The 16,858-nt window shown below is 38.7% G+C and overlaps 1 protein-coding gene across 1 annotated transcript in view; it reads left to right on the top strand.

Moving 5' to 3' along the window:
• LOC126190432 (mRNA export factor Gle1-like) overlaps positions 1 to 16,858 on the top strand; it is a 114,736-nt gene that overhangs the window by 93,224 nt on the left and 4,654 nt on the right. The window contains exons 10-11 of the mRNA XM_049931021.1: positions 3,903 to 4,093; positions 6,076 to 6,215. Of these exons, the coding sequence (XP_049786978.1) occupies positions 3,903 to 4,093; positions 6,076 to 6,215 (331 nt within the window). The remainder of the gene's footprint in view (positions 1 to 3,902; positions 4,094 to 6,075; positions 6,216 to 16,858) is intronic.

Genomic DNA, 16,858 nt, shown 5'->3' on the forward strand with positions numbered 1-16,858 from the left:
CAAATTTTCTATTATCTTATGACATAAGTATAAGGGGCAGTCAAATGAAAATGAGACGTATAGGGGAAAAACGGAAAACTGTTTATTATTTCAAAAGTAACTGCCATATCCATTGAAACTTTTATCCCACTGAGAGACAGGATGTCATGCCTTTGTGGAAAAATGTTTGCAGCTGCCTACAGAATCATGATTTTATCCAGGTGTGCATCTCTTTCATGTGAAACAAATCGATGCCCATGAATGTCTTTCTTCAAGGTGCCAAAAATATAGACATTGCATGGGGAGAGATCAGGACTGTATGGAGATTGTGTAAGGGCTTCCCAGCGAAACGTCTGTAGTGTAATCAAAACAACCTTGGCAAAGTATGGGCAGGCATTGTCCTGCAGCAAAATGATGCCATCCGACAATATTGCTGTGTGTTTGGACTTGATAGCCCACTTCAGTTCGTGCAAAGTGTTTGCATAGTGCAGTGCGTTAATTGTGGAACAGTATTCCAGAAAGCCAATGAGCAGCTGGCTCTCGCAGTCAAAGAGAAAGTCATCATGATTTTCCCAGAGCTGGCAAATCTTTTGTTTCTAACATGCTGCAGAAGTTTTGCTGGGAATTCCTTACACACCCTTCATACAGTCCTGATACCTCCCCATGCAAGCTCTGTATTTTTGGAGCTCTAATGAAAGACATTCATTTCTGTCAGTTTGCTTTAGATGAAGAGTTGCATGCCTGGGTACAATCATGGTTCCATAGACAATTGCAAACATTTTTTCCATGAAGGCATTGACTGTTTTGTCTCCCATTGGGATAAATGTATTACCAGTTGTAACAATACGAGTCAAGATAGATGTAACAGAACTTGAATAGCGTATTTGCCTCTATTGGTTATGGTAGAGAGATCAATCTTTCGGTCCTGTCTGTAGATTTATATATAATATTGCATGAATAAAGGCTGGACGAGTGTAAAGCTATTGTTAAAAATGCATGCCGCACGATTTGTTAAGATTTGGTCGGGCATAATAATAATAACGTGCTTTTGAATACAATCAAAATATAACGGTGATACCTGTTTAGTGTTATTGGAAATAATATGTAGTAAATTAATGAGTAAGGTAGCTGATCCTATAAGATGAGGTAAAATTGGGCATATTGAGGTGTTTTGCTTTATATCGACGAAGCCGATGATACGGCGTCATTTTTTTCGGTTACTCTTAGAAAGAAACAAGTAAAGAAGTACTAATTGTGCGTTGAGAAAAAATATAGGGGCGTGTTTTAAATAACTACGGTATATGATCAGAGTAACAAAAGGACAATTAGTTATAGCGAAGTGTGGTCATTAAATTCAGTACACCTACAGGGCGGTCAATTCCGGGATAAATCTATACGCATCTCACGAGGGACGCGGTATTGAGACCGTATTGTTTTTTTCCCATTATATCGCGGAGAGCGGGCTCCAATTTATGAAAAGGAGAAAAACATTAACTAAAGTGTGTAATTGTCTTACACCTAACAAACATTCGTGGAGGGCGGTTGCTAAAGTAGATGAGTCAATTACAAAATACTGTATCATTATCATTGATTGTTGGGGTCGAGCAACCAAAACTGTTCATCAAAGGGTTTCGATGAAACTTGGGCGTTAGGGTTTAGATACTCGCATATACTCCACATCAGAGTGTGAATGAGTGGTGAATGCAAAATAAAACTGTGAACAAAGTTACGTTAAATAAAACAGAAGAAACAAGACAGTTTGGTCGTATCTGTTATTATTTCATAAACTGTAACATTTCTTATCGTTGTACAAAGCCTTTATAGACGATCTTTATGACAATTTGCTTCAAAGGGATCTCGTTTCGAGTTAAGTTTTGGGGACCTCGTCTAGAAGGGGTAGTTCGTATATCCTAACTACTGCAGCTTTTCTGGAATCAGCTGCTACTGTGACCGTTGTGTGTTGTCAATGACCTAAGGTTACCATATCTCATGCTCTAAGATTGACGCTCTTTTCCACTTGGTATAACGGTGCCTCATGGCAACAGCGACAACGCCGACGACAAAGGAAGATACGGTAGACATTTATGACAGTTACTTTTGAAATAATAAACAGTTTACTTACTTTTTTCCATGTATCTCATTTTCATTTGACTGTCCTTTATAGTGTGTATAAGGAGGATGAAGAATTGCGCCTCAGTTGTTGTGAGATAGTAAATAATTTAAATCACCCTGCTTTAGTGTACAGATTCTGACTTTGATTTGTAGATGATAATTGAAAGAAATATATTGTAAAATGTTATTAAATGTATTAAATTGTAGAACAAGCATATTACTAACATTATTAACTGAATCCTTTCAGCTTATTATAGCACAGTTTAATTTCAGTTTTTTCTAGTAAAGACACCAATGTTTTGCCTGGGGGGCAATGCTCTGAGAATTTTGAGGCAGTCCTTTGTGTATATGGCTTTTACATAAAAGTTTGAGAAATTTTGTGTACAGTTTCAAAAAAAAAAGAGGACAAAGAAGACAGCATACACATAACAGAAAGTCACTCTTTTCAGATCAACTTAAAATTTCTGGATCATAACAAATCAAATTTTTAATCTTATTTGTTGTGAAGAATGTCTGTTGCTGTTTAATAATGTATCATGAAAAAATAATGTACAGGTAGTCTCCAATAAAAACATTGAAATCATTATGAAGAGTTCATACCTACGATTAAAAAAAAGTATAGAGACAGGGAGTAGCAGAGGGGATAATAATTGTGAACTATATTTAGGCTTTGTGCAGTCAAGTGGTTTACAGAATCAAAAATTTGAGTGCTAGCCAGCATATCCCATTACTTTGTCTTGTCTGCTAATAAATAACTTCACATGTATAGTATACACTTAGCTTCTTAACAAATTTCACCCATTCTTGCCCAGTCAAAATGGCATTAATCATATAAGTATATATCTCTCAGAGCAAAGCAGCTGATGTGTCACTAATGTAATTGCACCTATTTGATGTTGGGTAGACATACCAGAAACTAGTTACATTTTGAATAAAAAAGAAATTATGAAATAATGACTTTGATATTTTATTTCATCAGAATACAGAATGTGTTCTTCAATTAACTCTAAACAGCATGATTAGTAGTACCCAACTTTGTTATATCTGAGCCATTATACTTACCTTATTGTTGATATACAAGCAAAAATCAAGTAGCAGTAAGCGTTTAATGATGGATGGATTGTAGAAATACAATGAGCATGGCCCCAAAGTAAATATATGGAATATATTAGCCATTCCATCATTAACCAGGTGGATCCAAGGAAGCAGGTTATTATTGTAAAGAATCTACATCTACAAGGATACTCTGCAAATCACATTTACGTGCCTAGCTGAGAAACAGTCAGCTATAAAAATGATGGAAGAATTGTGGAAATACAGTAATTACATGGAATATAAGAGCAATTCTTTCATCAATTGGGGGATTAAAGGAAGTAGATTATTATTGCAAAGAATGATGATGATGATGAGAAGCAGTCAACTATGGAAATGACTGGAAGCAGCTTTTTGATTCAATACTAATGAAGTGTGATGCCCTGGAAAGTCCTGGAAGCTGTTGATAAAGGGGTCAGTCACTTACTTAATAGTGGAGCTAAAATTATTGTATTTGAAGCTTTTTCAAAGAATATCTCATATTGTTAGTAATGTTTAGAAAGCTGTTTGAGCTCACCTCCATTAAGACAGAAATACGTAGACCACTACCAAACAATACACATTTTGAACTTATAATTCACCATCATGACTTTATAAGTTTTTATTATTTCTGTTGTTCTGCTTTATTATATCAATGTTTAGTGTAGAATTTTGTGTGTGTTAGCTTCCCTTTGTGCATTTAGCTCTGTAGAATAATTGATAATTTATTATGTTCATAGATCATTAGGTTATCACTACAGTGAAAATGGTGAAGTGGAGAAGCAAGACAAATTTTTGAAACGGATGTCAGGAATAATGCGGTTGTACACAGCCATCATGATTACCCCATTGAGGCAGCGACAGAAGGGGAAGTTACATCCACATGGTCTGACAAAAGCTTGGAGATGGATTGCATGCCTGCTCAATATGGGTAATTCAATGTTGCCTAATTATTTGTTGATTGGGGAATATCTCCCTAAAATATACACAGTGTTTGATGTAATATAGGCATTTTAGATGCTACCAGCTGTCACTTTACTGTTATTCAGCTATGAATTACAGGTATTCATGTCATTACTACCTTCTATCTCCCATTTTTATTTGAATTACAATCTGTGGTCAGGTATTTTGTATGTCACTTTAATGCTACAGTGATCAGTTGTTGCAGTCCTTTCACCTAACATTAAAAAAAATTGTTTCATTTACCTAAAATGTTTCATTATTCACTCACATCAGAAATGAACCATATGCCTTAATATCAGGCAATGTTAATATTAGTACAGCTTTGGGAAGGGCTTATGTGGGTGCAGAGTATTTTTTCATGTTCTAAAAATTGGGCTTAAAGCACATAAATAACCTCTATTTATCTCCTCCTGCTCCTCATTCCTTTTCTTTTTCATACCGAGTGCATTAGGGAAATGGGGAAATGGACCATCCGATTGCCACTATTAAAGGTGAAATTTTTCTAATGTTACCCATTATGATTCTCAAATGAAATCGATGAACACAACAGAATGCAGATTATTCTCATTTTCATGCTAACTTATTGAATGTAAATGTTGGTCTTCTCCCAGTACTATCTTTGGAAATTGCTTAGCATTTAAGTGAACCTCTGATACTGAACAAATGATTTGTGTGAATGTGTGCCTGCGCGTTTAAATCTTTCAGCTTCCTCCTCTTGCGCAACTTCGTACAAGTAAAAACAAAAAATGGAAAATCCAGGCTGGAATGTAACAATATTATGAAAAGGGAAGTTGCCTGAGACTACAGTTTGTGTGAGTTGCGTTTGCGTGAGACAGAGACAGAGACAGAGAGAGAGAGAGAGAGAGAGAGAGAGAGAGAGAGAGCGTGGGCGTCTGTAATCTATTTTTGACAAAGGCGTTACTGGCTGAAAGCTTTATTTGTGACAGTCTTTTTGTTGTGCCTGTCCGTGACTCAGCATCTCTGCTATATGTTGAGTAGCAACTTTCCTTTTCATAATATTATTTGTATAAGTAAATATGCTTTGACAGAAATTTCTCATTTTTAGCTCTCTCTCTCTCTCTCTCTCTCTCTCTCCCTCCCCCCCCCCCCCCCCCCCCCCCCCCCCTCCATTGTGCCACCTGGACACACAATACTGCAACTGCATTTTGGCAGGCAGACTGGGGTAGGGTGGGGGTTGTGTCAGTTGGGGTGGGTAGTGGGAGAGAGAGGCGGGAAGAGACATTGGTGATGGATAGCTAGCACCTCGGAGGAAGACAAGAGGTCTGTTGGCTATAAATTGGGAGGGAGGAGTGACAGGTGCATTGGCTAAGCATATGATAACATGGATACTGTAAGTCGTGAGGTGCGGTGTACCATGATGGGGACTTGGAACCATGGACTGGAGGGAGACAGGGATAGTGGGCTAGTGGAGATTGAGGCAAGGGGGTGGGGTGTTACAGGAGTTAAGCATGTGTTGCAAGGGTAACTCTCATCTGCTGCTAAGTAAAACATTCTCGAGTTCAATTGCTGCTTCACAGCCGAGGCCATTTGGAGCCTGCCCTCCAGCACCAGTCTTTCCAAACTGCACAGATGAAAGTAACCATTGAAACACATCCTTCACTTTCATAACCTTCCTGACCTCAATCTCTGCTAACCCGTTCCTTTCTCCCCCTCCCTCCAGTCCATGCTTGAGTCACCAATGTTGTGCACTGCACCCCACCATCTCCAGTATCTGTGTCATCACATGCATCTACCACTCCTCCGCTCTGCATTTCTAGCCAGCAAGACAGAGAGAGAGAGAGAGAGAGAGAGAGAGAGAGAGAGAGAGAGAGAGAGTTTTCTTTTTCTTTTGCGTGTGCCTGTCGGCTCCTTTAAGTCATTTAAAAAATTGTACATGTTTTTACTCAAAGCTGCAAAGTTTAGAATTGTTTATTTTGTTCCCTTTCACAGATCCAAGGCCAGATATAAGTGCAACACTGTTGTATGATTTTCTTGAGGTGGCCGGCAATGCAATGTACTCGTATTATGGGAAGCAGTTCCAGAAGTTATTGCATGTCATATGCAAGGAGTATTTCCCAAAAATTGAAAAGGTAACACCTTAAATAACCCATTATGCAGAAAGCTTCCAAGACAGTTGCACATTGGTGTATATGATTTCCATAAAGTGTGTTTAAAAATAGATGTCTGTGGCACAGTAATTAGCAGCAGAAAACAAGGTGCTTGTTGAAGTAGACCACTTCCAGGTCATGAACAAAATTGTAAAACAGTTTAATGAGAACAAATTGATGCTTTGTTTAGGAATCATAGATTTTGAGAAGCTTTTGACTTAGCACCAGTTAGATCTATAATAATAGTCATTCAAAAACCAGGCATTGATTCAGCCTATATTAGCCATCACCACCACCTCCACATCCACATTGACATTATCTGCCAGAAAAAGGACTCCTCCCAACTCAACATTTGGTATAGTGAACAATTTCAATGCTACAGCTTCCATTAGACCTTATAATTCAGAAAGGAGCCAAGCAAGGAGATTTCATTTCACCAAAACTATTCTCAGATGCGTGAGAGGTTCATATCTCTGAACTGTGAAAACAAAGAAGGGTAATGGGTCAATGAAGATATTTGACAAGGGGAATTGAGAAAATAACGATCAGTGGTCCTATGCAACTTTCATCAGTCTACTTGTGCAGCATTAAATCAAGTAAGTCAGTAGCACAGTGGTTGTGGGCACTGTTTCCAATCTTTGTGCTCCCTTTTCAAATCCAGTCTTAAGTTTCTTTTTTTACCCCCATGCAGAATTCTGTGACATCAGTATTTTTTTCAACATTGTAAAATAAAATATAATCATTGACATATGAAAGAAAAGAAAAAAAAAAAGATTTTATCATCAGATATCTTGTCTAATTAACAGAATTGAAAATGAAACCTTTTATAAATTCGGATATTTCAATTTTCGCTTTGATGTGTGTCTTTACTGTTCAAGAGAACAAGTGAATCCCCCAGCATGAAATCTATCGCAAAAAACATTCTACACATAAACAGTCACTTTTTTAATGTGAGCATTGGGAGAGGCAACCTTTTTAACGTTGCTGTACACCTCACGTACTGCCTAGTAGAGATTGAAACTTCTAGGAAAGCTGTTACCAACAGTTTTTGTTTGTCTCCAAGAAGTCAGTGGTAGATTTGGTCCACAAATACAACAAGATGTTAACCAATTAGTGGAATGGCACAACAGCCACGAAATGTGCAAAGTTCACAAAAGAAACCTAGCATCAGTTTTTGATCAAAATTTTCTGACCTTATGGAAAAGTGGAGCAATTCCTATATAATATTGACTCGCTGGGGGGACAAAGTGATCTCTACTTTACTACGTGCTGTGTGTCAGTGAAATCAGAATGCAGACTTGTTAATTAAAAATAATTTTGCCAATGTGTATACTTTTCTATCAGCTCTGTGATGTATATTTTTACCAACAGTTTAAGAATTATGTTTGCTGATTACAGACATACCCTGTTCTCCTCGCTCTGCGAAGGGAAGTCACAAGTGAGTCAGTGCCATGAAAATATGTGCTTGATCCATAAGCAGTTGCAGTTCCAGCTTTTAAGAAAATGCTTTGCAGTGTGTGGTTTTCTGTAAACTTGATAACAAAGATGCTGTACGAGGGCAGTTCAATAAGTAATGCAACACATTTTTTTTCTCGGCCAATTTTGGTTGGAAAAACCGGAAATTTCTTGTGGAATATTTTCAAACATTCCCGCTTCGTCTTGTATAGTTTCATTGACTTTCGACAGGTGGCAGCGCTGTACAGAGCTGTTAAAATGGCGTCTGTAACAGATGTGCGTTGCAAACAACGGGCAGTGATAAAGTTTCTTTTGGCGGAAAACCAGGGCATCTCAGATATTCATAGGCGCTTGCAGAATGTCTACAGTGATCTGGCAGTGGACAAAAGCACGGTGAGTCGTTGGGCAAAGCGTGTGTCATCATCGCCGCAAGGTCAAGCAAGACTGTCTGATCTCCCGCATGCGGGCCGGCCGTGCACAGCTGTGACTCCTGCAATGGCGGAGCGTGCGAACACACTCGTTCGAGATGATCGACGGATCACCATCAAACAACTCAGTGCTCAACTTGACATCTCTGTTGGTAGTGCTGTCACAATTGTTCACCAGTTGGGATATTCAAAGGTTTGTTCCCGCTGGGTCCCTCGTTGTCTAACCGAACACCATAAAGAGCAAAGGAGAACCATCTGTGCGGAATTGCTTGCTCGTCATGTGGCTGAGGGTGACAATTTCTTGTCAAAGATTGTTACAGGCGATGAAACATGGGTTCATCACTTCGAACCTGAAACAAAACGGCAATCAATGGAGTGGCGCCACACCCACTCCCCTACCAAGAAAAAGTTTAAAGCCATACCCTCAGCCGGTAAAGTCATGGTTACAGTCTTCTGGGACGTTGAAGGGGTTATTCTGTTCGATGTCTTTCCCCATGGTCAAACGATCAACTATGAAGTGTATTGTGCTACTCTTCAGAAATTGAAGAAACGACTTCAGCGTGTTCGTAGGCACAAAAATCTGAACGAACTTCTCCTTCTTCATGACAACGCAAGACCTCACACAAGTCTTCGCACCCGAGAGGAGCTCACAAAACTTCAGTGGACTGTTCTTCCTCATGCACCCTATAGCCCCGATCTCGCACCGTCGGATTTCCATATGTTTGGCCCAATGAAGGACGCAATCCGTGGGAGGCACTACGCGGATGATGAAGTAGTTATTGATGCAGTACGACGTTGGCTCTGACATCGACCAGTGAAATGGTACTGTGCAGGCATACAGGCCCTCATTTCAAGGTGGCGTAAGGCCGTAGCATTGAATGGAGATTACGTTGAAAAATAGTGTTGTGTAGCTAAAAGATTGGGGAATAACCTGGTGTATTTCAATGCTGAATAAAACAACCCCTGTTTCAGAAAAAAAATGTGTTTCATTACTTATTGAACTGCCCTCGTAACTTACCAAACGAAAGCATTGGTATGTTGATAGAGACAATAAAAAACACACACAAATTTCAAGCTTTCGCAACCGAAGGTTGCTTCATCAGGAAAGAGGGAAGGCGAGGGAAAGTCGAAAGGGTGTGGGTTTTACGGGAGAGGGCGAGGAGTCATTCCAATCCCGGGAGCAGAAAGACTTACCTTAGGGGGAAACCAGCGCGCGCGCCCACACACACACACACACACACACACACACACACACACACACACACACACACACATCCATCAGCACATATACAGGCACAGGCAGACATTTACATATGTCTGCCTGTGTCTATATGTGTGTGTGTGTGTGTGTGTGTGTGTGTGTGTGTGTGTGTGGGTGTGTGGGTGTGTGCGTGCGCGCGCGCGCACGAGTGTATACCTGTCCTTTCTTCCCCCTAAGGTAAGTCTTTCCGCTCCCGGGACTGAAATGACTCCTTACCCTCTCCCTTAAAACCCACATCCTTTCGTCTTTCCCTCTCCTTCCCTCTTTCCTGATGAAGCAACCTTGGGTTGCGAAAGCTTGAAATTTGTGTGTTTGTGTTTTTTGTTGTCTATATCAACATACCAACTCTTTCATTTGGTAAGTTACAGTATCTTTGTTTTTAGATATATTTTTCCCACGTGGAATGTGGAATAATGAGTGAAGATGAACAAAGCCTTAGTTGTTTGAAACCGACTGTTAAAAAGAAAGTACGGATTGGGAACATTTTGACTGGATTGTTTGCTTTTGCAAAAGCTTCAACACTTTATGTTCCGAAATGGCCTTTATTTTCTTGCCTTGGCAATATTTCAGCTTTCAAGAATGTATGTTCTGTTGAAAAGCAATAGCATTTTCCCATAAGTGAACTGAATGCATTGCCGAATTAAGGTGTTTTTTGACAGTATTTGTCTTTCTCTGCCCAATTTGATGATTACAAAATCTGAAAAATATTAATTTTGCCATTTCGTGGGCATTCATAGCTGTGCGACCCATGTCTGACAATGCTACAAATTGTACTGACAAGGTACTTAGCATAGAAGTAGAACTGAATGTCCAGTAATTCGATTTTTACTTCAGGGGAGGGATTTAAGCACAGTCGAGAAAAGTTACAAATTTCGTTTTCCAGCCACTATAGCGCAGAATGCGAAGGCTATTGGCTATAGTGGCAAATAGCTGAGAGTGTAAACAACGTAGAATTTTGACCATCAGATGGCACTGAAGAGGTGCACAGAAACCAGCCCCCCCTCCTTATAGCAGCACAGCAGCCTACAATTGGACTTATAAATTTTTACAACGATCGCTGATCTCTCCTGGTGTTGTAAGGGTGGTAGTGGATATCAGTGATAGACCAGGGTTAGTCGCTTCTCTTTTTTCAAAATAAGAAAACAACACGCAAACACTGAACACAAGGCATTCGGGGATGGCTACCGCTCAGTTGCTTGTTGAGGTTAGCAGAGTGTTGTTAATGACATAGTTCAGGCCTGACCTCTTGCAGTATTCGAAGTGATCCCAGTTCAAAACATTCACCATCTAATTTGCCGCATTAAAGGTTTCTGCAGCTTCAAAACAGTCTTATTATGTGTGTTTCATTAATTGACAGTGGGAAAACTGGCACATTTGAAGCATGACTTGTTAGAGCAAACACTGTATTCATCAGATTTGGTACCCTCTGACTTCCACCTGTTGTCGCATCTAAAGAAATTTGATTGACATAAAATGTGATAGTTTCTAGAAATAAATGCATCTTTTACTTAGGCTGTAACTATACCATATTTGCACGAATATAGGTTGCACTTTTTCCCTTAAATTTTGGCTTGAAAAATCAGGGTATGGCTTAATAGATATGTTTCCTCAGATTATAAGTCAATTTCGAAATGACATGTACTTGTATATTGTGGGTTAAAATTAATGACATCACAAGTTACAGCAGTGCAGTGCACAAGCTCTTACATTAGTACCAGCTGGGACACTTTCTCCCTTTGGGTAGGGCTTTCCTATTAAAAAAAACATACAGTGGCAATCTACATTCATCAGCCATAATGCTCAGCATCAATGTGTACCACTGATTTGCAGCACCACATGTATGTATGCTTCCCTACATTAGGTCCTCTTTACTGTACTGCTGTTTGGCATATCAAAATAGTCCAGCAGTTAGTCTGGTTTCTGTACTTGGAAACACAAATAAATATTGTTGTCAAAGTTGGATCATGTAATGTTGAAAAGATATCAAACAGTTTTTGTAAGCTTTAGGCAGTTTGTGCAGTTTTAATTCTCTGCTGAACAGGTAAATTATTTCATTACATAAATCTCCAAACCCACCCATACAAAACTTTAAATGCTGTTGGCGAAACGTTTCTTCTACGTGCTATTCATTTCCAAATGGGTCCAAGACTGTTGTTACTCTGTGCTACTCAGTTGTTATATGGGGTTGCCAACATAATTTAGTGTTTGCATCATGTATCTAATTGCAGTGCCACAGTCTAACATAATTAGACTGTGGTAGTACCTTGTAATTGGAGTTGTATTGGCTGTTTCACCTGAACCCGACTGATTTCAACCACACATGATACACTTATAGTTTACTTTCAGGTGACAATTGCTGTGGGGGTAAGAACCACCCATCTATCAAAGAGGTGGGGATGAAAAAGAAGCATAGCCCATGCCATGTAAATTCCCAGGCTTTATTCATCCAGTATGCGAGGGTGAGGACACTTAGCGACTTGCAACAAACTATACACATAATTGCAAATCCTTACAAAATAATTTGACGCTGACAACCCCTACGGAATGATGAAAAGAAAAAGGTCTATTGCTTACTACTTTTCCGCTGTTCATGCAGCAAAAATACTGCTCGTGGCATAATGCTATAATTTATTATTTCATTACTACTAACTGTATTCATGAGAAATTTTACAGACAGTGTGGACATATACCACTGAATGTAAGTGCAAAATTATATCATTGTATGACACATAGTTCAGGAGATATGATACTCTAAATAATACGGTGCATGGCGGGTAAATTTATTACTTCTTTGCTATTAATTCTATTTACAATAAATTACACAGACAGTCTACACATATGCTGCTGAATGTACCTTCAGAATTTTATGTCATTGTATGACACAGATTTCAGAAGCTATGACATCATAAACATTAAGTGCAAGGCTAGATGCTACGTGGTATGGGGCTAGATACACAGCTATAAAAAAATTCGTGCGCGCGCGTGTAGAGACTTTAATCCTTCTGTAATGCAGCTATAGTCACTGAATTTACTTATCATTCATCAACATTTCATTTCTTCTGAAATATTTTTACCTTCGTAAATATAACTATTTATTGTTTTCATTGCAGCTTTCTGCTACTGACTGTGTTGCTAGCGACAACAGCAATAGTCATCGATAAATCTTCAGTTAAAATATCAATTTCGTCTTAGTTTATACTTAATCGGACTCGTCTTCAACTTTCATCTTAATTTCCAGCACAAATGATTTTGGGTCTTGTTTCCAGTGTACCAGAATGCAGTGTTCACACTTGTAACATATTTGTGTTCAGATTCAAATTTAGTCATTATCTTGAAGTCCTCAATTGCTACACCTATAATAAATTTTCTTCTTGGGCCGTATTGGAACAGCTCTATTGACTTCATCACTACTGCAGTTGTTCTTGAACAGCCTTAGAATCTTCAAGCAATTTCAAATTTCTGTGAAGGAATACAACATATTTCTTGTAATTTCTTAGACTTTCCCGGCGATTTGATGACATCTCGTGGAAATCAGGTTTTCTTCCGGATATAAGTGTCTTCCAAACACGATATTTTGATGTCATTACTTGACGTCTTCATCAGGTGTTCCCTGAGACGTCGAAATATCATGTTTGGAAGACGCTGATATCCGGCAGAAAACATATTTCTTCATTCAACATATGCCTATATTGCATCCTAATGCACATTCACTTATTGTATTTCGACATTTATCAAGAGGGAAACATCACTTGTATGCACAGTTTGAGATTGTGCATTTGACTCATACCATTATCTGAATGGCATTTTTGACAGATCGTTAGACTTCTTCTGACCAACCATGATACCAGAGTGCCTTGGCACAGTGTCGGAGGCTCACACGCTACTCCAGACTGTGACGCCAATTCACAGAGGCTACACAAACCTCACACAGATACTGCAACTCGTGGAGAAACTGTGACCACAGCCCCACCTTGCAGACACGTGGCATTTATCCGTAGTACAAAGTGCAAAACAAATGACAATAACCCACAAACAGTTTTCTGTTCATAACAACTAAATTATAGTATGGTTTTGATTATTGCAACCATCATTCAGTGGATAGGTAGACATAGAGCTACACATCATTCTCCCAGAGTGATACGTTATATCACAACTGATAAGACAAAACATTATCACTACTGCCCACCATAAGAGTGAATGCTGCTTGATTGTGTTGAAAGCATGGAGAATGGCAAGGAAAATATATAAGTTGAGCAGAAAAGAAAGAGAAATCATTTTAGTAATGGTACAGGTTACAAATGGAGAAATCCACTGACGTAAGTGACTGACAGGAGGCGTATTGATGGCTCAGTGCCTGGGAACGAGTATCTCAGAAACAGTGAAACTGGTCTACTGTTCATTAGCTACTGTATTGAGCATCTGTGGATAGTAGTAGAAGGATGGTAGGTGAAAAAGCATTGGATGTTCGTGCCTCACCACAGAAAGTGAAGATTGGAGGCCTGCCTGCTCTGTGAAGCAGGATAGGCATTGATCTTTGGGAGATCTAAAGACAGACCTCAGTGGTGCGGAGCACATCATTTGAGACACATTGTTGAGCATGATGCTATGCAGCCTCCTACTCCATGTCACAAGGTCAGATTCATCCATACAGTGGTTTATGGATCATGCCAGTGAACTTGTATTGATGTTTCACCCACCAAATTCATGTTATCTGAACCTGGTGGAGCACACCTGGGACACTACATGGTGCCAGCACTGGAGTCACAATCCATCAGCCCATAATTTATGGAATTTTGGGACCTATGTGTAAACATCTAGTGCCACATACCTCCAGAAAACTACCAGGATCTTGTTGAATCTATGACACTCAGAATTGCTGTTGTATTGTGTTCCAGTGCTGGACCAACACACTATAAAGCAGATGATTATAACATTTTGGTTCATCATTGTAAAATACTGGGAGAGAAAGATTAACTTGCAACTTGTACCGAAACAAACCTGCAGTTATAAAAGTCGAAGGAGTTGAGAAGGGAGTGAATTTTTCCTCGATGGTATGTAATCTGTACATTTAGAAAGGAATGAATGAAATCAAGGAAACATTTAGAAAAGGAATGAAAGTTCATGTAGGAGAAAGCAAAACTTCGAAATTTGCCACTGTCATTGTAATTTTGTCAGGAATGGCAAAGCACTTGGAAGAGCAGTTGAATGGAGAGGGTAGTGTCTTAAAAGAGTTTATCTGATGACTATCAACGAAAACAAAACAAGGATCATGGAATGTAGGTGATGCTCATAGAATTAGAGTGGGAGATGAGATACTAAAAGTAGTGAATGAGGTTTCTTATTTGCACAACAAAATAACTGATGATGGCCAAGTAGAGAGAGTATAAAATGAAGACTGGCAATAGACAATAGAAAGAAGAATGTTTCCAAAATAAAGACAGATTTTTTAATCTCATATGTAAATTTAAGTGGTAAGAAATATTCCCTGAAGGTGATGATAAACCGATCAGACGAGAAGAGAACAAAAGTTTTATAGATGTGGTGCTACAGGAGTAGTCTGAAGATTAGATGAAAGATTGAATACCTAATGAAGAAATACTGTATTGAATTAGGGGAAAAAGAAATCTGTGACACAAATTGACTAAAAGAAGGAATCGGTTGATAGGACACATCATGAGGCATCGAGGAATAATCGGTTTGGTTATGGAGAGTAGTGCATGTACAAAGGCAGCTGTGAAGGAAGACCAAGGCTCAAGTACAGTAAGAAGGAACAAATGGATGTAGTTTGGTATAGTTATGCATGGATGAAGAGGTTTGTACAGGGTAGACCACTGAGAAGAGGTGCATCAAACCAGTCTTCGGACAGAAAATGACGACAACAACTACAACAACAACAACAACAATAATAATAATAATAATAATAATAATAATAATAATGATACCAATGCCTGACAACTCCAGCATTGCTTTGTTTCAGGACTGCACCAGTGTTGTTGTATACTGCTCCCAGTTGAATTTATCATCAGATTGTAATGCTAAGAATTTAAAAATAACACTGTCAACCTCTTCCATCTGTTTGTGATCATATTTTAGGCACTAGTTGAGAAACACGGTGTTGCCTAGTGTTTGTTTATAGCTGCGTGTGGGACTTTGTATGTATCAGATTTATTTTGAGCTAGAGAGGTTCTTTGTACACTGTTTGAAATAGTATGAGTGGGGATATGAATGAAGAAGAGTTTCGCCTGGGGGAGGGCCACATAGAGCTGATCATTTGAAAAGCAACTGACACTAAGATCCTTGCCCGCAACACGCAACATCTGGCCTTGTGTTTTGTTTATGGTCATGGCATAGCCTAAGCTCACCGGAAACTGAATACATTTTAAGCGAAATGGTAAATAGCTCAAAATAAGCAGAATTTGGGGTATAAATACTTGCTCATCTGTGCCACTTGTCATCAAAATTTCCACTTCTATGAAGTTACCTTAGAGAGAAGTAGCTTTAAGCGTCTGTGAATGAAGTTTTCTGAGGGGTGGGATAATGTATGATGCTCTCAGTCAGAGTTGGGTCACACCTTGCTTTTGGAAGAAGCTTCCAAACAGCAAGGTAAAGTCTGATGTTCTCAGCCACACCACTATCTTTGTTAGATTCTTGAGACCGCATGGTCTGTTAGTTGTCCTTGTGTATTCAGAAAGACGTGATAATTTTCTAGACATTTTTATTCGTGAACAAAATGAAATCAAAAAGTAGTGAGTAGGCTTCCAACTCTCAAAGAAAATTTAATAAATTCATTTTTCCTGGCGAAAAATACAAATAAAACCTTTCGAAAGATGAGAAAGCAATGTCATTAAGTTTTTATTACACAAATCAGTCAGTAAATCCTTATATCCTGACCAAGTAAAATCAATGTTAGTTTCTGTGCTTATAGATATGATTGCAGTGCTTAATTCTGTCATTGAGGTAAACTTTGGAAAATATAGCTGTCACTGAGGTAAAAAACGGAAAACTGCACTATCTATTGCTTTTTAGTGATGATTAAACATCCAAAATACTGAGCTAGAAGAAACTTTAAACCATAGTATGCACTTTCCATGTTGTGATTATATGTTGCTCATGTCAAAACACCATGAAAATTCATCTAGTAGTTTTAAAGATTAGCATGTTCAAACAGACACAATGATTTTGCAGTTTTACTATTAGCATAGAAGAGATGCTGAAAGGAAACTTTTTAAAAAGTTTCAGACTTCATATAATTTCTTTTTCCTAAGCTTAGTAACAAGGAACTTGCTAGTAATGACTTTTTAACGTCCATGAAAATTTCATTTGCTGCATTTTCATAAACTATCCTTCATTTGATATTTATTGCAATGTTTGTGTCATCTGCAAACAACATTCAGTTGGCATTTCTAGAGTTCCCAGTTGGGTGATAACTGATAGCTTAATAGATAACTCTTTTTTAATGATGCCATTTGTTTCATGTCATA

The sequence above is a fragment of the Schistocerca cancellata genome, chromosome 1 (assembly GCF_023864275.1).
Source record: "Schistocerca cancellata isolate TAMUIC-IGC-003103 chromosome 1, iqSchCanc2.1, whole genome shotgun sequence".
In the NCBI taxonomy this organism is placed as follows: domain Eukaryota; kingdom Metazoa; phylum Arthropoda; class Insecta; order Orthoptera; family Acrididae; genus Schistocerca; species Schistocerca cancellata.